The sequence below is a fragment of the Antrostomus carolinensis genome, unplaced genomic scaffold (genome assembly GCF_000700745.2).
Source record: "Antrostomus carolinensis isolate BGI_N321 unplaced genomic scaffold, ASM70074v2 scaffold16580, whole genome shotgun sequence".
Lineage (NCBI taxonomy): Eukaryota > Metazoa > Chordata > Aves > Caprimulgiformes > Caprimulgidae > Antrostomus > Antrostomus carolinensis.
The window spans coordinates 1,101-28,513 of record NW_010286605.1 but is presented as its reverse complement, the minus strand read 5'-3'; the positions used below and the strand labels follow the sequence as shown (position 1 = coordinate 28,513).

Below are 27,413 nucleotides of genomic sequence, written 5' to 3'. Positions count from 1 at the left end.
ATACTGAATAATGTAGTAAACTGAAAATTAGAATAAAGTTTTAAGATTGAAGAACATTAAGTGCTATTAGATTTCAAATAAGTATCAGATAATCATAGGAAATCAACTTAACAGTTTGCAGGTGTTTCCTGAATTAATTAGATCAACAGACTGAAGCTCTATCTGTATTCTCTGCTTCTAAGAAGCTCTGCTTACAATACTGTGGTAATTATAAATATTCCAACTATATAAAAAAGCTTTATTAAATGAAGAAGTCTGGAAATTTATCCTTAAGATACTCAGATGCTGAGACAGGACTGTCTCCTTGGAAATTAATTCCAGAATCCATTCCTTTCAGGTAAGAATAAATTACATCTTTCCTCTTCTATAATATTCATCACAGACTCTGTGAGATGCATCTTCCTCAAAGAGTTCCTCAAGAATTTCTCTCAGTAGTTTATGAAGAGATGCACTCCTTAGGATAATAAAATTTGACTTGACAGTAGCTTTGTGTATCAGGCTGACAATCAAAAAAGCCTAAGTCTCTTTGTTTGTCTTAGAATTTCCATATAGTGTTCATAAACATTATTTAAATACTTTCAATTCCTTTTCCCAGTATTTAAAGGAGCACCTGGGATAATACTATTGTCTTTTCCTCAGCATAGATGATCATATAAATAAATGAAGAATCAGTTTATAAAGGCATTATGCCTACTTTTTTCACTTCCAGGGAGAAATGAATTGCTGGATTCTCTACAAAATGAATAATCTCCACATTGCTTTCATATCTGGATCAGCTTTTTGCCTTTATTTTATAAGTACCAATATATGATTGTACATGTACAGAAATAAGTGACATAATTTAATTACTGAATGTACAGAATGGCTTTTCCAACACTTTGTGATATTAAAACATCTAGTCTAACAGCAACATTAGAAATAGTTAAGAAACAGCATTTAATGATTTATCAAAAAAGATAATTAATGCTTCAATAGGAAGTTTGCATCCTAAAACGGAAATAAACGTAACATTATCTTGATCAGATACTCAAATGCATCGTTCTGAATCCTGCCTGTAACTTCCTACAAACATTTTTATCTAAGATTTAGTCTTAAAAATTTAACCAAATTTCAGTTTTGGAAATCAGACAGAAATGGAAATACAGCACTTAGGATTAATGACATATACAACTATATAATGCTGATCTGATATATGGGAAATTAGAATATGGAAGATCCTTCAGGAGTCCAGCACTGATCCAGGCATAATACTAAAACAAAACTCTCAGGTTTTAAACTTGGTATGTAAAGGAACTATGTCTAAACCTGCATTGCAACTGTAGAATTAAATGCTCACAGGGATTGTAAATTATACCCTTTGGAAACACATGAGATAGTTTCCCAGAGTAAGATCTGCACTCAGTGAGACAGGTAAAAACCTTCCAATTCTTACCTTTTGGTGGAAAATAGGACTTGCTTTCTGCTTTGTGAGGCCAGTCTACTACCAAAGGCCCAAATCGTCTGAAGCTAGCAGTAATTTCATCTAAAAAACAGGTATAATAGTTGCAATTAAAACAAATGACATAACTCAATGAATAAGCACTGTCAAGCAAAGATCTTTGTTTCTAGCAAAGGCTGACATTTCATGGAAAAATAGGAACAAAATTTCCAACTTTCATGAAGAAAAAACTTGAATAGACACACCTTCCAAAGAGTGACTATTTTAGTAATATATTTCTCATGATTTTAAGCTTACTTTTGTTTTTTATTGCTTCCTAACAGGAGCATTTCAAAAGCCTATGGGCAACTAAAAGCAGTGGTGAAAATTGGTGTGGTACTTCCTTAAATTCAGAATCTGGTTTGAATGCAATTGATACAATTTACTGTTTACTGAGGGACAGTTCAGAGCTTTGTAGGCAGATATTCACATAACACAATAAGCATGGTAGCAGTTCCCAGCAGGTACCATGAACAGATCAGGCACAGAAACTTAAACTTGCCTATTGAGAAGTGCTTCTAACGTAACCATGAGTAGTCCTGTTGCAAGATCTACTACGCTTCAAAACTTTGGGATGTCTTTCTATCCCAGCCACTCCTTCCTGTCACTGACTCCAAGAACCTTGGCCACGAGGAAAAAAACTTAAGCCACCCTGAACTCTACAAGAGCAGTAACTCATCAGACACAAATATGCTCCATTTCTTTCAGTTGCATCCTGCCATCAGCATACAAACAAGCAGGAAAGAAAGAAAATGTATTTCCGTGTGCCTTTGTTTAGCATTTTTATTAAAAGGCAACAGTACACATTTGAATCAGAAGTTAAAGTGCATCAAAAAGAGCTGAAGTATATTAAAATAAATCTCTTAGTACACTGCAGGAGAGGATCACAATGAAGATAAAACCAAAGTATGGTCTTTCCATGTCTGAAAGTTAATTAACCACAGTCAGCTTATTTGGTTTGCAAGTTACTCTAGGATTACAGTGAACCTTGTAAAGGGACTTCTGTTTACATTACAAAGCTAGCAGTAATTTACATCTATCTGCACAGGAGAAACTGAGTACTAAACAGCACGATTACTTCAAATCAGCATTATTGTACAAAGCAATTCTAACTACATCACATAACAACCTGAGCTTCTGTGGTACTTTCTACGTCCAATAAATCACAGAGTGATCTGCCACTTGACCTTCCTCTGCCTTAGTTTCTCTATTTATGAACAGGAATAATATTAACCTTTCTAAACCACTTCTGAGATCTTCAGGTAATAGTAAAATAGAATTTGAAATTCAATTACTAATAGAAGTTTTCTATGAATAGAGAATAAAGCAGGCACAGAGAGAGGACACTATGAAGGGCTAAGATGTATTTGAAAGGAATATGCAATGTAAGCAGGAGCAAAAATTCCACACATCACATGCAAGTCTACAATCTACAAATCCAGAATCAGAGACAACAGAACCATTTAAAAACCATAAGAGATGGATGACATTAAATGATATTAAGCTCAACATATCCATCAACTCCAATTAAAAATATATATAGTTGTAGCCTTTTACACCACAACCTTATTTTTGCTGAGTGGTTTATTTCTACTACTTAATTTAGGTTTTTTTTTTAAAAAAATCTCTCTTTTTCTCTCCCTCCAAACTTAGTTTGCTTAGTTTTCAGGCAGCTCACCTTCATCAATATCTGGTGGAAGACCTCCAACAAACACTTTCCGAGAAAAACGCTCAATTCGTTCTCCATTCTGATGAGCTGAATAGCACGTAGGTGAATTCAAGACTCCAACTTGATCACTATGACCATCGTCCAGCAAACCATCATCTATTGGGAAGAGGGAAGAACGGCCTTAAAAAGAAAAGATGATAATATACATTAAAATAATTTTGTGGCACTGCATTGTTTTATAATTTCAGTGAACAGGGGAATAGCTGTCTGGAAAGTAAAACTGAAAATGCCAAGATTATTAGAAAAATACACATTAGTTTAACGAAAAATTAAGAAAATTAAAAATATATTAAGCTTCAAAAAGGAAATTCAAGAATGCAAGCTGGCATTGCTATAAGCACAATATTTCACACTACATTATACTGTATTTACTCTGCTGCATCCAGTAGGAAAGTAGTAATTTGTTCTTATTTATCATGTAAGGGCTGCTTAAGTAAGTTTCATTAGTCTACAGTTGGTTTAGTTTCAAGTTAAATTGATAAATTCCATCTCCTGAATGACTACTGCATGTCTAAAAATCTTAGACTTTAACTGAACAGAGGGAAACAGAAAAAAACATGTACACAATAAGAAGTTTCTAATAAGTATGTTTTCTCTCCTCTTTCAAAGGTTATCTGATGCTGATAACATAAGAACAGATTTAATTTCTAAGAAACCAAGAGAGAACTTAAACAAATGTGCAAAATTTAACACTTGAAAAATGAGTCACGGTGCTGATTTATCACTCTCGCTCTCAAATTTACCACAGTTTTAGACAGAAGCCTCTTAGTGGTTCCTAACTTGTAGCAATCTGTAGTAAGATTATAGTTACCCTGAAAAGCAAGTGTAAAATCCAAGAAGTTCACAGAATGGCTTTGCAAATGCAAACTGATCAGAAGAAATGTATGGATGGCAGGGGGGGAATGAAAACATGATAAGTCTGTCTCATTTATTTCCCTCCTATTTCATATTTATGAATTTTAGAGAACTCTGAAACAAAAAGACTCTGAAGGCCAGGATATGTATGTTACCTTATTCAAACTTCCCCTGTGGTAGATTAGCAACATCAAGATTAATGACAGTTGCAAATTCAGAAGTCAGTCTTTTAACTGCAAAAAGCCCCAAAATAAACAGTTTTGTGAAGCAAAATAAATACCCCACATCACCTTTTCTTCTGAAGTGCAATTTTTCCTGTTTCTCTCTCATTAATTTTTTTAAATAATTATTAATTCAACTGCTTTCCAGAAACAAGCAAGCAAACAAAACAAAACAAAAAAACAACCTAGCACACTTTTGGGAAGCAAGTTAATTTTCTATCTCAAACAGCCAACTTCTTCCAGATTTACCCCCTGCTAATCCATACGCAGGAGCAGCAGGTCCCTGACAGCTGAGGCTGTGCTACCTTAGCTGTGAGCCATACTGCAGCCTGTAACTTTTATCCCCTCTCGGGGGGATACTACCAGGAAAGCCCTGTAGGAACACCTGTAGACATTGTGCTGATCAGCTAGAGGTGAGAGCAGTTTGAAAGCTGTTCAATTCCAGAAGACCACCTGAGAATCAAGTACTTAAAGACAAGGCTGGAGCACAGACAGCAAACATCATGATCAATGGCCTATCTTGTGGTAATGCCTAATGACCCTCATTTGGTATCTAAACCCATAATAAAAATATCGTATATCAAAAATACCGAATGAAAACACAAGATGATAGGAAACAACCAAACAGAATAAAATGTTATGAAGATCACAAAATAAAAGCAGGACCAGGGGACTGTATTAAGTAACAAAGCCTGTAACTACAACATCTTTACGGTGGCATTTCACATTTATGTCTGAAGCAGGCACCTGATGGAGAGCAGTACAGTGAATGCAGAAAGCTGTAGCAGGCTGCTCCTTGCCATTAAGAACAGCGATATGCGTGTTTGAGAATATGACTGGTGGAGAGCAAGTGATAGCACCCTTGCCTGCTATCATAAGGATGCATTCAACAGCTAGATAACACATCAGTAGAGTGCCTTTAAAAGTGGAAGCACGTAGCTGGTGCTCAACGGGGCAGAAAAGTGAGGAAGCAAGGGAGAAACAGAAAGTTAACACAGTCGGAAGAAGCAGCCAGGCAGATTTTTCTTGTAAATCATCTATTTGGACATAAGAGGAGCAAGCTCATGCTATGAAAACTGCAGCAGCTGAGTAACGTGGGGAAGAGTTGCAGTTATGAAGACTAATAAAAATGATCAGATCTTAAAGATGTATACAAAGAAGTGGTAGGATTTGGTTACACAACTGAGAAAGGGGGATGTAACAACAGATTTCTGAATTACTGATGTGCATGACGGAGAAGATGGAGCTGTTATCACAGTGACAGTGAAAGGAAAAAGTGGCTAAAGGAAGAAATAAGACTCAAATTGGAAGAACTCGCAGGAAACGGCAAAAGTGGAAATTTTACGAATTTTCACTAATATATGAGAGTTGTTCTTAACACCTTAAATCTAAAATGACTGTAATTTAGCTGGGTTATCTTTATAAAAAGCACATAGAATTGCTCTTTACCTCTGCAAGTCTCTGTAGTGCAGGAAAAAAGAAACTTCAGTGACTTTAAAAGATGGCATTTTTAATAAACTTGTTAGCATTAGAATATTGCCACTAAAGTATTTGTGTGGTTTGTTTTTTTTCTTTGTTTGTAAAAAAAAAAAAAAAACTCACACAATTTATTCTTAAGGAAGGTGTCTCTCTGGACCATGAAAATTATGTTTTTGTGTTTCTCTAAAGTACTTAGACAATTACAACTTAAAATATACACAGGTACAGAGCAAGATAATCAAATAATAATCAAATATAATAATCAAAGAATATTCCTCTGAATAATTTATTTTTTATCTACAGACCAGTGTTAAAATCCAACGAGAATCTAAGGCTCTCTTCCTAGTACAAATTAAACTATCAGAACACGTTCTGAAGTGATAGCAGAGAGATCAGTTTTACTTTAATGTGGGTAAAGGTTTGCCAAAAGCACTGTAGCTCCTCAGAGAGCTAAGATGACATAGAGGACAACGGATTAATACATTTAGAGTACCATTCTCTATATGACAACTCACACTTTCTTCTCCTTCCTCTTCACTTTTAAATGTCTCTCAGATGAAGAAAGCAAAAAGGTAATTTGCTAGGCTTTCACATTTCTCCCAACGACTCTGAATTATAAAGATAAGCCCTTATAAACACTTGTTTCTTTTGTTTTATGGCAGTGAAAAGAATTAAGCAGAATCTGCCAGGAATTGACAAAACACAATTGCACTGTTACAAACATTGACCATGGTCTAGGTCATCATTCCTCTCTACATTAGGGGCTACCCAGCAATCAGTTCTGAAGCAATGTAGAGATCAAGACACATAAACTTCTGTGTACGTTGTGAATTCTGGAAGCTATCAAAGATCTTGCTGTAGGGAACCTGCTTTAGCAGGGGGGTTGGACTAGATGATCTCCTGAGGTCCCTTCCAACCCCTACGATTCTGTGATTCTGCGATCTTGATGTTTTTGCTGCACACTTTGCATGGTCTTTATAACAACCATAGGTCACACCCTCATATAGTTAAATCAGTACAGCTTTTCCAAGGTCAGTGAGCATACATTGGCTTATACTACAAAAGTGTTTACTATTTCTAAGAGTTGTGTACTAGATTTCTTGCAAAGTTCAGGAAAAGCTTTTAGTTTTTACTCTGTACACTATCGCTCCTAGAGAAGCAAAAGATGAGTTAGAAGAACAACTAGCAAACTGTATACTTTTAAAGGGGACAACGACTGCAAGCAGTAGCTATTAGCATGGACTAAATTATGATTAGAACTACAGTGTTTTAACTGATTAAAGGATTTGTAATTCAGACTCTAAAAAGAGATCAATGATTGTAACAATCCAGACTGCACCCCTCTGTCCCTCACACCCTCCATCTTCCCCAAACTAAGACAACATGCAGATAAGCGTTTGTAATCAACAATCTGGATTAATTAATTGTAATGATCAGCAACAGCTCAATCAGAATTAATTGTACTGTAACAAACAGAAGTGAATTACCTCGTCTTCGCCCATAACTCCTCGCTGCATGCAAACAAAGGACAAATTGTAAAATGTCAAATGAATGTATCATGCCCACATATTTAAAATATTTAAGATACAAAGAACCATGTGGGTTAGCGGTAAGTAAAACTCTGCATTGGTACTTGCTACTCATAACTGTAGATAAGAATGCATTAAACTAAAGTCTCTCTTAAATACCACACTATTTTACTTCTAAATTGACATTAACACCAGCTGTAAATAACATACGTTAAAAATATTTCAATATGTCTTTATTTTTGCTCTTTACTTCATGTTAATTACGGATGCATAAATTACGGTAACTTTGTAATTAATCCACACAAATGTGATTAATATCTTACACAAGTGTCTAAATAACACACGAGGTACTGAAATTGTAAAAAGGAAAATATTACTTTAAAAAGCATGTAGTGAGCGTCAAATTAATCACAGAAACATCCTGGTCCATGGAACAGTTTGTACAGTCCTTCGCAGTGACAATACAAATGCTATAAGCCGTGACCTTCCTTTTTCATGAAAAGACCTAGCAGAAAATTAACCGCAAGGTTTTGTTTGAAACAAAAGACTCCTTGTGGTAGCAAACAAAATCAGGGCACAAGTCACAAGAAATAGCATTGTACCAAAAACACTGCACAAAGGCAAAGCAACAATTTCTGACAGACTGCAAGTAAATCCAAGATTTTCCTAACTTTTGAGTTTTGCAAGATTCTTAAAGAGATCACGCTTATAGCTACGGTTCAGAAAATCATACTGATTGCTTCTCTGCCTGAAGGCCAGGAAACCAAAAATAGACAGATTACTAATACAAAAACTATTAAGCCACGTGTAAATTACTAGTTACATTTCCATAAAGTATTTTCAATTCCTGTTTCACAGAATTTGTATCTGAAAAAAAATTAATCACTACAGCATTGTAGTTAAATATCCAAAGAGAAAACGTTACTATAAACCAGAATGTTATAGCAACACTTATGAGCAAAGATTACTGTGTCTTGGCATTATTGTTTTGAGTTTACTAGGACTCCATACATAACATCTCTCCCAAAAAGCAACTGTGGTTTTAGGACACTGGAATACATGCAGCCTCATAAACTCAGTGATTCATAAATATAATTCACTGTTCCACTCTCATATTATTAAATACTCATGTCCTGGTACCTCACACTTGCCCAAGGTTTTTCAAAATTTGTAGTAAGTATAGTATTTTTTCCTTTGTTATCTTGACCTCTTCCTACTAGGAATTCAGTGGATTGCTTATGGAATTCTGAAAATCTCCTTGTTTTTTCTCCCTTAAAATTGTTGATTCGTTACACTACAGTCATCATATTCCTATCCAACTTGCACTGAACTTACTTTCAAATTTATTTTCTTTCATTAGAAAGAATCAGTATTGATGAGAACAACCTTTTGTTTACAGTTTTTCAGATCCTCCAACTTTCTACTAGTAAGCCAAAACAGAAAAGCCCACTTTCTGAAAGAGACTCGGGGATCTAACCAAGTGGAAACACCTACATTCAGATTACCCACATCAAAATGGAATCCACAGTACATATTGTGTTCTTCTGTGTGATTAGTTCTCTCGTTAGTTGCTGCTGCACGGGGAGACTAACGCTGCACTTCAGACTTGTTTTCCTCTGCAGTCAGGCACTTACAAGACACGCAGTTCTACGTCAGTGTTGCAGCACGTACAAATCTTTTCTGACTTGGCCAAAGTAACTCCCACACAGCATTAGCAGTAGCGTCACTAAGCCCTTATCTAACCTCCTGTATGCCTTTTTTTTTTTTCTTTTCCCCAAATAAAACTAGAGTAACAAGGAAAAATTCAAGTGCATCACATCCATAGCAATGACTGCAGTGCCATGCTCTCACTCAGAATAATATTAATAAGCATATTTTGGCACAAATCTTAGTAATTTTTCTTCTGACATTTCTGCTCCTTTTTGCCCAGCAAACCAGCTCAGCTATTTTCTTACATTTTCATAGTTAAGAAAAGCTGATTTGCATAAAAATATTTTGTTAAAGAACACCTGTGCTGCTTTTCTTTGTGCATTTAAAAATAACAGCAATTTTAAGGAGAAACACAAAGGGGTTATTAAAATGCTAAAAAATACCCAATGCAATTCAATTTAGAAGGATAGATACTGCTATGTTTTATATAAATGGAAATCACAATTATGTACCAAAGTTATCAGTGTATTCTTCAGCAAAACAATGAAATTAGAGAAAATGGGAAAATAACTGTACTTGATGTTGTCACATTATTTACTTTACTTCTATGGCAAACTCCCTTCCCTGGTATTTATCCGTCTTGTCCATTTAGATTGCAAACTAGTTTGGGCAGGGATTTTCTGCCGCCTTGCATCTAGAAAAATGCAATCCCATTCTTAGACAACCTGTAGGCACTGCTGCAATAAATGTGATCATTAACATCAAAATGTATGTTTTGCAAAACTCATTTTTTTTCCTATTTTTATCAAGACTCTAAGACCACAGTAGTTATATTATAGGTAAGTTGTTTTAATTACAGTAAGTACAAAGTCTTACTGTTACTAAAAAGATTATGTTAAAGCAAACATATTCTATCTTCATGAAACTTCAGCATTTCAATCTCTCTGCATTACACAGATATACACATAAACTTTCTTTCAAAGGTCAGATACTTATGAAAATAGTTCCACTGAATCAAACTTTTAGTACATTGTAAGCAACAAGATTATTCTTTCTGAAGATACTAGATCCAATCAGAAATATTTCTGTATTTATTAAAATAACACGCACATAACATTTTACACCTTTCAGAGCACGTGCTTACAGAGCATGTTGTCTGTATAAATATACACATTATATATATATATTTATTTATAGATTTAGCCATACACATAGTTTTTATATCTATGTATTTAATATAAATATCTACATAATTAGTGCATATGCTTAGTGAAAAAAATTGCAGGGGAGACAGCCCTTTGGGAAAGGCCAGACACAGCAGGCAAGTAAGTGATTTACAACAACAAAAAAAGGAAAGATTAAACTTCTTCCTTCCTTCCTGAACTTGTTCAAAGAATAAATCATATGGAAATATTTTTTGTATCTTTAGTCTATAAAGCTGGATATCTTAATTAGCCAAAAACTCTGAAAGGTTTCAAGTTATTGAGGAAATACAAGAGATACACTTTTAATCTAGAAAATACAAATTAGGCAACACATGAAAGAAGTATGATGATGCCCAATAAAAATTAAGTCAAATAACCTTAGAACCTTCCAACATTAAGAATGCTGTACATACAACAAAGACATTTCCTTATAGTTAAAACTGTCTTTTTCTATATCCCTGAAGTTGCATACTAATAAGGCTTAAACCTGTCAAAAAAATTAATACTCCCCTTTCTGCAACTTAAATCAACTCAAAGCAGAATGAGGGACAGAAGTAAGGACACTTTTTGTGCATATTTATCTAACATCAAGACAATATAAATATAATTTTGTACATTATGTACATTATTTGTACATTTGTACATAATGCTATCACATGGATAGTAAATGCATAATTTCTATTTTATTCAGACATGTATTTCAAATATATACCAGAGATCAAATGCGTACATCTTTAAATAACTCAAATGAACGACTGAGCTGAATTCAAGACACTGTGTTGTGTAACAGGAAAAACTACTACGCAAGCTATTTAAAGATAACAATGAAATTTAGCATAGACAGTAAAATGAAATACTATTTGTCCCTAACAGTCCTGATTTAATGATCAAATGGTGACAGTGAAATAATGAAAACTTTTTCATTAATACTTGTCATCTAAAGAAATCCATAAACAACGATGGCAAAAATTTCCCAGGAGTCTAGAATCAAGGAAGTAGGTGCCTAATTCCCATTTTATTCTATTGGATTTGGGTGCCTAAATTCCATTAAGATTTCTTTAGAAATCACATCTTTATAGATTTTAAGGCTGAAAGAAATCGTTACGACTATTCAAGTTTGGCATGCCTAACAGACTACAGAAACCCATCTAGCAATTCCTGTATAGGAACTTTAATAACTTCTGTTCAAAGTAAACCACCTCTTTTTTGGAAGCTCTAGTATCCTTAAGATGGAAAGTCAAATACTCCCTTGCTACACTAGTCGAATGGTGAATTGTGTTTCAATAGCCATTAAAAAATTTAATGCATTAAAACTACGAAAGGAGGGGGAACCCTGCAATGAGGAGGAGACACCCTACAGCCCAACAGATTAGACTCTTGCATTATTACATGCTACAGAAAGGTTCTCTCTAAGTCGACAATTAAATGTGTACTCAGGTAAACTCATTCCAAAGTATATTTTTTTGACTTTTGAGAGATAAAGGTCATTAAAAATTCATTGCTTTTTCTACAGCTTGAGCTGGAACAGATTTATAATTATCAGATATATAATTTATTAAAACACATAAATCAGCTTTCCTTTGGTTCATTTCATTAATTTCAATAATGAAAACTGTAAATATTAATATTAGGTACAGTTTCATAAGTACACTTTAAATGAGCTGGAAAAGATCTATCATTTAAGAGGACAAAAATTTGCTAAGAGTAAGTTTTATCTTGAAGTGCTTAGTCTTAAAAGGGTTGAGGAATTCCAGCCTGGCTCATGTCAGAACCTTACTGGGATCCAGAGATACCAGTTCACTAAAATCAAGCCAAATAAAATCCAGTGAGGATCATTCTCTAGTGTTAAGTATTAGTGCACACAGAGATGGGCCCTGGATCCTTAAAAATGCTGGTGCTTTTGTTTCACGAAGGTCTGGTATTCCTGCTCCTCCTCGTAGTGACACCGCTTATTGAGAAAGTAAGGGACAAATGTGAGCCTCTGGATTATCAACTCTCCTCTTCCCTATTCCTCCCTCCATGGCACCAATTACGGGGATGCAGGAAAATGTGAGCTCAAATGCACTTGAGCAGAGAAGGAAACTGAACACTACAACTTTATCAGCAAGTGTTCTCATTACTGCGTGTTTGGAGGAATTCTTTCTTGCTAAGAAAGAAAGGTTAAGCAGAGTCTGAGCAGCTGGAGCTCCCCAGAAGCTGTTCCCAGTGCTTCTGTTCTCGAGCTGTAAGGAGCTGCCGTTTAGACACTCCAACTTGAGGCGTCTCTGAATGGTGCATGTGATTGCACTGGACTGTGCTGATGGGTACATCAGACTCCAGGTACATGGTAGAGAGCTTAGGAGTCTAAACCAAGGCTCTGAATTAAATTCTAAACGGCATACCTAAAAATTAGGTGTTGCAGCACCTGCTTTTTAGATACTCAAATTGGTATTTTTATCTCACCTATTGAAGGTTGGAAATAATATTGCAGCTTTTAAAGAGGACAGCAGTCACATTAAGTGCTAACTTCCAAACTACAGTGGAAACCCTGCCAGCATTAATAACAAACCAAGATATTCTTCAGTTCTTCAGTGTATATTCTAGCTCTGTGGTAAAGTTTTCAGGATAGACAGGTTCTACTGAGATGCATTTTTCCAATGTCTACAATAATAGCAAAAACCTTTTTTCCTAGATATTCCGTAGAGTAACAATGCTTCCCACATGCTCTTTTAGCACACCAAGCTATAAAATGAGAAGCTCACCATTCTAAGTATTAAAATAAATGATTTTTTAAAAATTAATTTCTTACACTGATTGCATTGGAATATTTCGCAGTTGCTCATAAGATTGCTTAGTTTGTAAAACCTTCCCACCTAACACTTCACTATAAATCAACAGATAATGACAACTGCCCATATACCACCTCAACAAAACACCTTGCAGAATAGCTCTTACAGTTAATTACAGAAAGTTAACTGTTTAAGTGTTGCAACATCGAGCACACCAATATTCAATCTAATTTCTGACCAGGGATCAGGATTATGGCCTGTGTGGGCTAAACACTAATTTTATTTCAATAGTTAAGTAGCTATTTTAACTTTTCAAAATACTGCATTATCTTCAAATTCTTCAAATGTTTGTTGCACAATAGCTTCCTTTACCAGGAAATAAAGCTAAACTTGAATTTCCTTAAAATTTTAAAGATTTACTCAGTGTTACACAAGGGAAATTAGATATTTTTTACATTTTATATCCATTTGCACAAGTGTAAATAACTGTGCAGAAGGGTAAGGCAATTAAAAAAAAAAAGAGTTTCACAGAACCACAAACCTGAAATAACTACTCTGACTGTATTTTTTAATAACTAGGTCTTTACTGGTAATGTTTAGACCCATCAAAGTCAATGGCAAAAGTGTATTTGCCTTGTGTACAACAGTTTCCACTTTTTCTCATCTAGAGAATCTGTGGCATTATAGCTCTAATTTTTCCCAACGCAGAAAACACTTGTGTGTAAAAACCTTGATTTATTATTGACTTAGATGGATTACCAAGCTTTGCTTCCTTCTTTAGCCTTGAACAAAGGCTAAAGTTCATGCCTTCACTGAGTAGCAGATGTTCATGAAGTTTGACCTACTGGGAGAGGAACGTGAACATGAACTCTAACTTCAGCATACTTTGCAGTGAGAAATATTTGACAAAGCCAGTTCCAAAAAACCCCCAATAAAAATAAAATTATATTTCACATAAGTGGAATAGAAAGTATCTAATTCACCCTTTATTTACACAAGATAGGAAAACATGTCTTGCTAGCCTTCTTATTTTTCTAATTCCTGTTTCTGTACAATAGAATTCCCACAGATCTTTGGAGAACGTATCACTGGTTTGCTTGAGAACAAAAAGGAATAGTGCATGGTTACGAGCATTTCAGATTTTAAATAAGCTAGATATAATTAAAAGCTGTTGCAAGATTAGTTCTTGCCATTCAACTCTAAAAAATGGCAACAGTCCCACCAGTGTTGAAGACAAAAGGCAAGTAATTCAATAACAGAATATAATAGTATAATATTATACCAACATGTCAGATTTAAGCTAAGCTAGAGATAATTAGAAACTGTTATAAGATTAGCACTTACCATTTAACATCAGAAGATTGTCAGTCCCTGGATGTGGATAACTCAAGCGACCTTAAAATAAAACAAAAACCAAAGAACAAAACAAATTAAGAGGTTTTAGCTATTATGCTGGGGAAGGGAGGGGGGAAGAAAAATCACTGCTTAGAATTTAAATATAAACTATATTTCCAGTTTGCCTAAGGGAAATAAAGAGCTAATATTTAACTCCAAGCACATTAACCAACAATACCCTTGACCCAAGTTAAAGCTGACAAGAACAGACTTCTTAACCTTAATTCTCTGGTCATAAGATCTGCAATGTGCTTTGGGATCAGCTCCAATAGGATAAAGCCACTTTTTGTTTCATGACACCCAGAAATAGTGCTGCCTGCTTTAGTCTTCTCTTTCATAGTGACTGTGAATTAACTGTACTATGCACATTGCTCACATTGCTTAACAGAGTGGCATTTCCACAGTTTAGTGCTTCTCTACTGAATTAATTTAAGAAAAATAATGTTAATAGGAATTAAGGCAATACAATTTTATTAATCAATTTATGACTGTATCTTGGTTTATAACATACAACCACTGTATGAGATATTTTTCAGTAAGTCTGGCAAAAATCAGATCACTGTTTTACCTACAGAATTAACAAACCTAAAGAATAGGACAGATAACAATTTCAGAATTTATTAAAATTGCATTAAAACCTCATATCCTGACATTATAACTTTTCAATTATTGCATATTACTATGCTGGTGCCATGTTATACTTTAATAGTTAAATAGTTCATTTAGTTATACTAAATAGTTAAATAGTTTAAAATGCACAGCTGAAGTTTCTGTGCACTACAAATTCCTTTTTATTAAAGGAGACGTTTTCTGTTTACAGGAAGCTGCAAACACACCAGTAGCGCACAGTGACCTAGAGGGACATTTACAATAGCTGCTGTGTTTGGAAGAAGTGTGCTTTAATGTGCAAAAAACTACATTTCCATCTATCTTGCTATTAAACATACTTGCTTGCTTATAATCCATAAGCATATATAAAAAAATACTGTAACTTAAACATTTAAATCTTTTGGAGGAAACGAGTGTTTGTGGAGGCATAAAGAAGAATCCAGTCTGGAAGAAATGGTTGTTTAGAACTCACACAGGTTTAAAGGGGATATATATGCAGATGGCTTGCAAGTTGTGAATAAGTAAGACACTGTCATACCCTAATATGGCTCACTCTTTCTAAAAAGAAACATAGGGGAAAAAAGAAAACAAAAAAGAAAACCAAATCAGCAATCCATATATTAAGGTTGTGTAACAATTCCTATCACACACTGTTTTTTTCCCCCCCCTGCTGTTGGTAAACCCATGTGATTAGCAGCAAGACTGGAAATTTCTTGAAATAGTAGTTCAGTGTCCCTTGGGTTAACCCTGGGGTTAAATAAAAAACCTTTTTGATGAAAATCTTTAAGTAACAGAGTTCACGTTTTGCTCTTCCCCTTTAGGAAACCAATGTGATAATTCGCTACCAAAACTACAGAAAAAATACACATTATGAACTCTTACACTGAAAACTTCAAAATTGCAAGATTAAGATCATTTAGGGTATTTTACTCAGCTTTATTACTTACAGGCATTGTGGCAAAAAGATTTTTATACAGCCACATACTATTTCTCTTCCCACAGATTCCATTATTGTAAGAATGGATGGTCTCAGAACACCTGTGGATTAGGTAGGAACTATTTGCTTTGGAACCTGAAAATGCGGCGAAAACAGTGAAGGGCAAGGGCAGCCTCCTGGGAAAAGGCAGATGAATGCCACCCAAAAGGACTCTGCTGTCTTCTCTAACTTCCACAGAATTTTTAAGCAGGCTTAGGCAAGATACTAAACAAAAATATTTGCAGGAGCCTCTGTCTTCACGTTACTTGTCTTCAAGATGTCCAGTTCTAACATATAAGCCATTTTTAATGTCATGCTGAACATTTACAGCTGTACCTAATGTTTCTTGGAACTATAAATATTCTGCCCTTCTAACAATGCATCCTTAAATTGCAGCCTGGGAGCTGCCACTGGTTTGCCCAGCCTAGTGTGTAACAAGTCACTTTGCTTTACTTAGTTCTTTGGTCTCTAAAGGTAATACTCATTTGCATATCAGCAATGATTTTAAAAGATTATTTACTGTCACCATCATGTTTATATATGATGCTATAGAAATACTTGGAACAATATCAACTGTTTCTTACAAATCAGAATCATAGAATCCTGTATCTATCTAGAATAACAACAGAAATTATGAGAAATTATCATCTTGAACCTCCTGGAGTCTGGGGTGACAGTCTTTGTCCCTGTCTGTATACATTCACCTTTTATTCCTATTCAGCAAGAAAGACAAAGATATACTTTTTTCTGTAATTATTACAGAAAAAGAGATCAGATCTAAGGCCTAGCAGAAGAGAGAAGTCCACCAGTGTCAACACCTGGAGAGGAAAACTGTTTTAGAAGATACTGAATTCTGTGTTTACAACTCTGGTTTTGCAACCTTTTGATTTTTTTTCTTCCCTACAGCTTCACAAATAAGCTGCATCTAAAACATAGGTGCCAAACTGAAATAGTTGAAATAATAAAATCCTTCTCATTAGAGAGAGAGAGAGAGAGAGAGAGAGAGACAGAGAACGCACTAAGCAGCTGGGCCAACTACTGCAGCATAAAACCTATGAATCACACAAAGAAACCCAACCTTGCTGTGTTAGGGAGATGAATTTGCTAGCTCAGATAATGAATGATTTGAGGGCTAGAAAGGCAAATGAGTAACACAGTATTCCGTACATGTACAGCTGTCCTGGTAATTCTTTTAAGTCTTATTTACATGGTTATTTCAATGAAATCATACTTTGTATTACTGCATTCTTAATACTCGTGTTTACTACCCTGTCTAGTACTTGGACTTAAAACCTTAACATTTTTAACAGAGAAGGTTTGCTTACTTTTTCAAAATACAACCACTGCTTTTTGATAAGTTAACTTAGGTTCTTATCCTTCAGATTAATCTGTTGAAGCAAAATGCAGTGTGTCCACCTGAATTTAATGATATACATAAATTCAGAACACTTCACGCATGGAACTGGATATAAGGTAAATCTTATACAGAGCTCAGATTAGACTGTTTTTTAACAGATTATTCTAGTTAAATGGACATATACAATATTAAACCTCACTTAAAATATCAGTATAGAGAAAACAGAAGATGGGAGTACCATCTTATAACAATTTACTTTGCTTCTATCACATGTTTCTTTCTATTCAGCTATTTTCATTGCATGTTGTTTTGTGCATTTGAAAAAAAAAAAAAAAGTACCATTTTAAGAACTGAGCTCCCACAAATCCTATCTAATCCCATCCTACTTCAATGTCAGTAATCTAGAATCATATAAATCGTTCAATAGATATTCTAGTGACTCCAGTGGCCTCTGCCTGCTTAACAAAGTAATTTTAATAATATAGAAAGATGCTTTACTAGTTTAAAATCAACCACAAATTAGTTAGAGAATAACAAATAGTTAAATAATAGACATGTTCCATTCCTGAGAAATGAAAAGTAATTACTTCACTGACTGTCTACAGAACTTCATTCTACTGCACCCAAGATTAGTAATGTGCTGCTACTTGGAACAAATACAATGCCTAATATTACAGTACTGTACATAAAGTATCATGTTATAGACATTTTCTCTGAGCAAACCTTTAACCTGCAACTTCATCATGTTACAGATAATTAATAATTATTGTGTATCATGGCTAAATTCAAAATAGTACTGCTAAGGAGAAGCAGGTATGTTTGGTATTTCTTATGCAACTAGAGTTCTATTAAATTTAGCCCCCCCTCTTCCATATCTAAATGTGATTAATGTTAACAGACCTGCCTGGCATGTATTTCTCACAATGTATTCTTCTGTAAGATCAGAAAAAAATAAAAAGCCTGCAAATGAATTTTGGTAGGCCAGTTTATCCACTAAATCCAGTTAAAAGTCTTGTTAATCCAAACCATAAAGAAATAGTAACAAACTTAGTTTTAGCTACATTTCTGTAATCTCATGTTACTAATATGGGCAATGGAAATTTAAATGGTTTTGTAAGCTGCTTCTGAGCATACAGATATTGTGCTTACTCACTTTTCATTTTAAGGCAAATTCATATCTACTTTTGGAAATGCATACTTTCCATTCCTATTTAACTAAACTGTTGGAGGAATACCCATATATTAAATAATTTGGGATAGATTTAAGTATAACGACCACTTTAAACACTGCTGACTCACAGTCTCACAAGTTCGATTATTTCGTGTTTACTCCCTCCGCCCCCCCTTTTTTTTAAAAAAAAGTTTTAATGGTTGAATGAAGAGACTGAGAATCAGAATTCCTTTCCCATCTTCTTTTTTTCATGCCTACAAGAGAAAATGCTTCCAAGTTAAGTTTTTCCCAAACTACTTTAACAGACCAGTGACTGGCTGAGGATTGCAGCAGATTCAGAAAGCTCAGTTTTTGAATCAGCATAGTTAAGACAAGAGCACAAAAGCACATTTGGACAACATGTAGTTACAGAAAGCCTAGATACTACACTTTCAAATGCTTGTGTAAGAATTATATAAGTCATAATGAGGCCAAATGTGTTTTCTCTGATAGCCAATCTATTTAGACAAATCAGCCTAACAGTCTTAAATATAGTCTTTTATAATAAAAAGTTTCTATGACAGAAAGAGGAAACAATCTGTATGTACAATCTCAAAGCCTTTTTATACGACTGAGAGCGAAGTTTTTCCTTCCATATTTTATTTGTTCAGCCTCAGAAACTCTTTTCTGAGTGCAGTTTGAATTACTCTAGGAAGTAATTGCTTACCTTTAAATGTTAGAGCTTTGTAACATAAAATATAAAACAAATTTCTTAGAAAACAGAAGTTACCATATGCAAATAAAGAAAATGGTCTCTACTACATTGCTGAGTCGCAAATGTTTTGCTTTTTACTTCACTAAGCATGCGCCAGCAGGTTGCTTTTAAAAGAAAGACATGTAATAGCTGAGAAGTTCAACTAAACCAATTTAAAGGCAAAATAAAACCAAGAAAAAGCAAGACAGATTTCTAAGTGCATGAAGTTTCCCCCCACAGATGAGCCAAATAATAGTTTTACTTTTATTGCTAGCTGTGCAAAAAACATATTTGTGCAATTTTCCCCCCAAAATAGTTTTGCTTCTCACAAAGAAACAGAAGAAAAATTCAACATAAAGTTAATATTCCTTCTTCTTACTTCTGCTCATACAGCTATGGCTAATTCAAGTTCACTACTTCTTATACCTAGCATGCAGAGCTACAAGGGAGCTGGTCAGGGAACAGAAATGAATTGTAAATCGAGTACAGTATCACTACTCTTGCCTTAAAAAAAGACAAGCCCCTAAAGTACATGAAAAATACCACGGTCTTTACTAGAAATATGTTTAAAATAGCAGATAATAAATTTCATTGAAACACCTGCTTCTCAATTCTAATACATATGCCATGCAAAATATAACCATTTCTTCTAAGTTTTCCCCATGATTTGTTTTAGCCCAAATGTACTGGCTTTCTTGTTTCTGAAAGGTCTAGAATCCAAGTTTTTTACATCCTGACATCAAGAAGCATTGGCATTTGGGGAAGGAGAAGCGAAAAAAATGCAAGTATGCAAGAGGTATGTCTGGAAAAGAGTTCTACTACCAATACCCATGTATTTCAGGCTAACAATATTGTAAGTCTTCTCTCAAAATAGTTTTAAGGGGTATTAGAAGAACAAAAGCAGTATTTAAGAACAATGATGTAAAAATGAATTAATTTATTTTAACTTTTATTAATTTTAACTTCAGTTTATATTTCATTGATTGGATGGGTAGTCTAAAGCATTACTTAATGTCTTATTATGAAATGCATTTCAAGGAAGCTGCATGGGACAGATTAGTTTTAATACGATCAGTATTTCTGCTGCAATGACTAGTGAAGTCAAGCACCCATCCCCTATTAACCTACCTTGAAAAAATGTCATATTGAAAGCTAAAAAGTACTTCTTTCTTTTGATCATGTCTGTAGTAATGATTAAACTTTGTCTAAGTGAAGCTGAAACTATGCATTTTTAAACAATTTTTTGGCAGCCATAAACTTAGCTTTCAGTGAATCATATTTTAAATAAAGTTTTTTCAAGTCCATGAAAGCAAAAGTGTTGAAATTTTACTTCCTTCTAAAATGAATGTTGAAGTGCAAAACTAAAAAGCTGTGAGCTAGTACACACAATGTCTGTTTTGCATTGTGCAAAATCTGAGACAAGATGCTTAGTCATACTCCAGATATTGTGAGCAGCTAAATCTGAAACACGTGCTTAAAATTCCAGGGACTTTCATTTTACTGCTGTGGTCAGATTTAAAAGATGCATTGTTTTAGTGTGCTTAGATTTACTTAAAAACCGGTCATAAAAATATTCTCTAGTTACAAAATACTCTTTAGTTACAATAAAGTACATTATATGTTACTAAGGACAACAAATAAAGAACAATAATATCCTTAATCCCATGCATTCTGTAAGCAAATATGACGGGCCCTTAAGTAAACGTCAGATTTTCTGTGGTGAAAAGCCACAGAGACTGAAACAACAAAATCAGTGTTTCATGGTTTGCAGGGAAAAAAATAAGTTAAAAGTTGATAGGAAATTACAGAAATGCCAACTAATGATGACTAAATAGAAGAGGGGAGAGGAACTAAAAGACTATTCTAGGATATGATTTCTTCTTGCCATTTTCAGTCAGTAAGGAACACGTCTCGTGTATTACTATTAATAATGTAGCTGCTTCAGCTGAAATAATAACTTCCAAAAAGAAAAAAAAAAACCTTAATCAATCCATATAAATAACAGCACACAATTACTCTATTTAAATTCATCTGGCGTGTGCATTGTTCTCTGGCACTTGAACAAAAAAATGGATTTCCTTTGAATTCATCACTATCTATGGCTTCCATCTGGTTTAGTTCAAATATTAGCAGAATTTTCACTGAAACAGTATGATGGTAAAAATGTAAAAAAATAAAATCTCTTAATTGTAGACTGAAACTATATACTCATGTCCCAAGAAAGCAGAGAATAACTGTGGAACCTTGATAGAGTTTTTCCAAAGTGTCTATGTATGAACCAAATTCATTTTAAAATCTTGAAGCTTTGTCATGTCTTAATCTTGCTAAAAAAAAATATTACTGGAACTATATTGTTTTCATCTGCTGTATCATAATGAAATATGAAGTGATGAATAATAATAAAAATGGGTCTTTTCTGTGCTCACAGTGCCTCTGAGAACTCTTCTGCATTTTAAAGCCAAAATAAAAACAGCAAGATGGCAGGGGGAAGAAAGCAACCAATTCCATTTGTCATGTCAGTGTGCATAAAAAAAGTGAAGAAATCAACTGGTTTTCATGGATGTGAGAGGTGCCAATGACAGTATATTGTGACAGAAGTTCTGCATTCTCTAATTTTATGCCTAACATTAGCTTTACTTTTTAAGATCCTTTCTGATGGCAGATTGAGGTTCAGATAACCAAAGAAATATTAGTCACCACCTGAGTGTGGCAAATTGAAGCAACAATGCTTTGAAACAGGGATGACCTAGGTAGTTACCTTGTCTTTGATGACATATGCATCCTTTTAGTCCACAGCAGTTACCACTGCCTAACTGCTCACAGGTTTCAACCCCTTTGTGTTACTTAGTAATGTTTTGTAAACATGCAGAAGAGACAGAAACTGAATTTAATAATGGACTGAAATGATAAAATTGTTAAAACAAGAGATCAGACTTAAGAATATCTAAGAAAATTTAATTTTAGCTTCCATTCTAAGAGAAGGAAAATTAACTTGGTAGCTAAATGCTACATATTTACTGATGCTTTGTAGAGATTTTCAGATTGAAAAAAAACCAACAAACCCAAACTCTTGGCTTTACATTGTAAATCTTACACTGCTATTACATGCTATCTGAATACTACAGGTCTTCCCATTATTTACACATCTTAAGAGAATCATGAGCAGACTCTAGCAAAGTGACTTTCACATTAGGAGAACACAGGCCTTTATATGGTAATGAAATATATATTAAGTCTAGGAGCCTCCAGAAATGGAGAACGGATGGGAATAAATAACGATATAAAAAGAATTTTTTTGTTGTTTTTTATTTTTTCAATTGCTTCAATACTGAGAATTTCTGTAAAGCAAGCCTGAAGTCTTGGATAATTTTCAAGTTAGATTGTGTTAGTCTAATTACAACACCACAAATTAAAACATTTGATCAGGCTTGGGCTCCTTGCCCCAACATTCAACAGTAAATTCCACCTGAGAATAAGTATGGAAAAACAGAATTCAAAAGAGTATGTTACTGCACAGTGAAGAGAGGAGTTAAGACTGAAGCCCACAAATAGCAGCTACATGCTTACTGCTGTGGCCGAATGACTTGAACAGAGCCCAGAAGGGTAAGACGAACCAGTATTCTAAAGCCAAGTATATTTCTAGACTTCTTCAGACAAACAAAAACTGGACAATTAGATGCATTATTATCCTCCAGGGGCTTTGAAAAAAATATTTGAAAGGACAAAACCTGAATTTATCAGTGTACTTAATTTTCTTTTCAGCTTCCACTACAAAGAAAGGGAAAATTAACCGGCTAACACTAGTAGCAGTTCAATTCCCCTCCCACCCTCTTTTGGCTACCTCTGACAGAACAGTGTGTCTTTATAACCTGAAGCAGGATTTCCTACAGCAGACAAGTAAATTTCAAATAAAACTAACTATGAATTTCTCGGGGGAAAGGAGGGAAGGATAGAGGGGAGAAGGAAAAAAACCTATGAAACCACTAAAGCTTAAGTTAAGTTTTAAACAACTGTAAACCAATGCTTTCAATAAAATACAGCTTCAGATTGACCTTTCATGTCAGTTGAGAAAACAATTCATTTGCTATTTTAATATGACCTAGAATCTAAATCAGCAATCAGTATTAGTTCAAATACGCAGAATGGATGACCCTTTTTTCTTTATTCAGTATAGTAACATACCTTTAAGTGGATCATGCTCTGCTCTCATAATGTCAATAAGGGAGTTTTCCAAAGAGTGCATATTCAGACTGTCATACATTCTATTTCGATCCTAAAAGAGAACAAAATCCTTAGTATTGGAATACAAATTCTGTATTTTTTTAACAGGAAACTTGATAGGAAGGCAAAAGTGCCTTCTAAAAGCTGTACAGTCAAACACTCTGGAGATGGACAGCGATACAAAAGCTTAAGATACCTCAATTTATTAACAGTAAGACCTGATTTTTAACAGTAAGTTTAATAGCATCTAAGTATAAAACTAGAGATGGACTGTGAAGAACTCTTCTGTGTATGTACTTTGATAGCCTGTGATTGCCTGTTTCCTTCAGAAGAACTGCTTGAACCAGTTCTAGTGATCCACGGCAGAGTTAAGCATTAGGCTGTTTAATGAAGGAGACTAATGTCTGTAGAGCTCAATTTCATTTCATGCAGAAGTTAAATAATGAGTAAGGTGGGGAACTACAGGACAAGGGGACAGTCACCTCATATGAAAGAGAGCATTTTCTTGGTGCTTGGCTAAGTACCTCATGTGGGCCCTCAGCCCCCTGCTGAGACTGCATTTCCTGGCTTCTGGGTGATTAATCTGAGACCCTTTGCATACAAAGACTTGAGTTACAAATGGTCAGCACTAAATGGTTAAAGGTTGGAAAATTAAAACTAAACTATGAAAAGAAAATGTCACAAAGCTTACTAATAGATTATCAGATGCCTTATAGAGAACAATTTATTTGCACATGAAGATTAGTAAGAGTTACCATAATGCCTTACAAATATTTTCACTGAAGATAACAAAAGCTATTGTAATAAATCATAAATGTTTTAATTAATTTTATGCTGAACTAAGACATTTTCTGCCATGTTTTCTAATACACCCAAGTTACAGAGACAGAAAAAAATTAAATTCTAACTTCTTTGGTCTTTCTGGGATACCTTCAGAGACTGAAAATAGTTTGTGTAAAACCTTAATCTCTTCTACTTCCAAGGCTTCTAGCTGGCCTGTATTGCACTTAAAGGAATCCTGTAATTATGCCTTAATTCTACTGTTGTCTCCTCTGGTTGCACTGAAGTAATTCAACAGAGTAAGATGAAATACACCACATGCATCCCATGGCTATTAAAATTCACTAAAGATGTAGCCATCCATTTAGTACATAGATAATGGGACAGAATGTATCTGGCCCATGGTAACTGTGACTTTCCATGACAGTTCAGCAGAACATAGATTAATTTCAAACTAGGTCCCTCAGCAAGCAGGCATTCCTCATGTTCGGGGAGTGAAAAAAAGCAAGCTTTGAAATAGAGGTTTTCTGCAAGTCAGAAACCATGACTTAGCTTTGCAAAAGAAGCCACAACGAAACTAAGATTTTTACTTTCATTTTTTTAAGAAAGTTTAATCAACTTGATACAACACAGAGACAAAGAAGGAGAAGCCTTTTTTTCAGCAATCTGCGATATTCATTTGGTCAGATTTTTTTTTTTTTTTTTTGAAACCTTTAGATAATTTTAATGACAAATGTAAAAAGTAGCTTTCTCTTGTCTCCTGCCATGTCCCAGACCAAATGCTGCTGACACTTTGCAAGGTGATCTTCAACCCGGTTTGAGTGCCAACAAGTCTCCAGCACTGTTTTAGTTCATAGCAGCCCAATTTTGGGACTGGTTTGCTTTAATTCAGTTTTTGCGCTGTCCTGAGAAGCAGCAGAATGAAGCTGAAATGACTGATCGGCTTCCATGCCATTGCAGGTTTGTTTCTCAATAGTACAATGAAAAGAACCTGCTTACCATAGCAAACTTGCTTTCTACAGAAGGTATTGGGCAGTGACAGAGCTGGGCTTACTGTCCCCTAGCATTCAGGAGGTCTCTCATCAAGATTTTAATGAAGTCTTAAATGCAGCTGAAGCCAGTACTTGGTAGGTAGTAACTGCTCTTGCAAAAACAAATGCTGAGTGAATAAAAAACATGTTTTGCCACTTCTGTAGCTTACAGGGGAAAAGAACTAGAATTGGTAAAAACTGGACTGAAGTGTATGTGTGGCATTTCACCTTTGTTACAGGATCACGCAGTAAGATTTTCTTATTTCTTTTTTTATCATTGCTATACACATATATGTTGAAATAACACATGACTATCTGGCACATGGTCATTACTGTAGACTTAACTATACTCAGGAGAGCAGAAACCTGTAAGAAAGGGCTCCATTATGGTTAATCCCCAATACTGGCACACTTCGTCATGGATCTTACAGAGAAATGGAAAATTAAAAAAAATGTAACATGCATTTGTGATTCATTTGTAAACTACACCACTGGCTAACATGGTGTAATGATTGTAACTTCACCCTTGCATCATTCTGTTTTGCAAGTTTTGTGTATCCAAAGTGAAAGGTCTTGCACTGCTGGAAGCAGAAGAAATAAAACTTTTCCCATCCTCTTTAAACCTTAGAAAGTTCATGTCTATAAAGCTAAAAAAAAAAAAAAAGATATTTGCTTATTGGAATTTTATTACTTCATTTCTGGCAGTGGAAACATGCAATAGGCATGCACTGTACAACATAAAAATGTTGTGGATACACTAAAGTAAAGCAGAATTTAAATATAGGAATTCTATTCTGCTATCTCACTGCCCACATCACACTATCCACTTGTGAGTTCGGTAACATCTAGGTAATTAGTGCTTCAAACTTTCAACATCTATTCCAGATCACACTGATGAACTACATAGTTAAATTTCAGATAATGTTGCTTTATAGTATCTCAAAAAGAGTAAAGCATTCTTGGGGTACAAGGTTCATTTTATACCTTTGTGCAACTAGGCTTTACAGTGCTAAAACACTGCTCTGTGCTCCCCAAATACATACATCAGACCTTTAAAGAGCACAGTTATAATCTATGCAAATATGAAGCTTACATTTCAAAGCAGAACCTACAAGTATTTCAATGTTGGTTACATCAGCAAAGACTTTCTAGAAAGTTCTGCTGTAGAAAAAAAAATCCACAATGCTTTGAAAGGGGACAGTTCTACTACAGCATGCTCTACTTCAGCAAGCTTCCACTGATTTTCCTCCATCTTTAGGACAAACACAAAAAGTACACCCACTGAACATGGAACATGACTGTTTTAGATAGTTTTCCATGCACATGGAAATAGTCCTAATTCTTGGGACTATCTTTAGTTTCATTATTTCAACACGGTTGATAAGCAGTTATCTTCTAAAACAACCTGGAACTACCTTTAAAACAACAGGGAAACAGTCCCAAGAATTAGAACTATTTCCCTGTTGTTTTAAAGGTAGTTCCAGGTTGTTTTAGAAGATAACTGCTTATCAACCGTGTTGAAATAATGAAACTAAAGATAACAGTAGTACAAAGATATTAACATATATGCTTATGTATCAATGCAGGTTTTGGATCACCCTGACTCCAAAAGCCCCTTTTGTCAAGGCTGAATTCCTGTAAAATATTTTGCATTTCCCTCACCTCTGTGGCTCATTAGTCCTGTGCTAAGAAGCAAGTGAACTCTTGCTGTGTCAGATGGTTCATATCTCAGTGGAATGTCAGAACATAATGTTATTTTTTCCCCAGAGCCGATAGTTAACTTCTCCCAAGCACTACGAATTCTCACACTAGCTTTTTATTTCTTTTTAACTGTATAAACATTTGAATCCTGCTTGACGTGGTTTTGGTATAACTGCCTACACATTCAGAGGTATATGGCTAAGTGACAAATTGTCACCTCAACTTAAAAGTAAGAAAGTTTACAGAAAAGTGATAATTATTTCAGAATTTTTACAGATTTACACAATATAGGAGAAGCATCAAGTCTCCTACCCATAGAATACAGTCAGTGCTAAAAAGACTTTTTGACAATGTCATGCAAAATACATCTACAAAGTGTGCATCTCAGAAGTCCTCCCCCCATACGTGTAAGTGTCGAACACATGGGAGGAGGGCAGCTTTCTCTGAATTGCAAGTTTCAGCACTAAATTGCTGGACAAATAATTTTTCTTGGCACAATCTCTTTAGGATTTCTAAATATATCCAT

The 27,413-nt window shown here is 34.7% G+C and overlaps 1 protein-coding gene across 1 annotated transcript in view; it reads right to left on the bottom strand.

Annotated features, from left to right (window-relative positions):
- CPEB2 (cytoplasmic polyadenylation element binding protein 2) overlaps positions 1-23,421 on the bottom strand; it is a 36,271-nt gene extending 12,850 nt beyond the window's left edge. Inside the window, exons 1-4 of the mRNA XM_029087162.1 lie at positions 23,337-23,421; positions 14,258-14,308; positions 3,156-3,326; positions 1,433-1,522 (exon numbers count right to left, since the gene is read on the bottom strand). Coding sequence (XP_028942995.1) covers positions 1,433-1,522; positions 3,156-3,326; positions 14,258-14,308; positions 23,337-23,415 — 391 coding nt within the window. The 5' untranslated portion in view covers positions 23,416-23,421. The remainder of the gene's footprint in view (positions 1-1,432; positions 1,523-3,155; positions 3,327-14,257; positions 14,309-23,336) is intronic.
- Between the last annotated feature and the right edge of the window lie 3,992 nt (positions 23,422-27,413).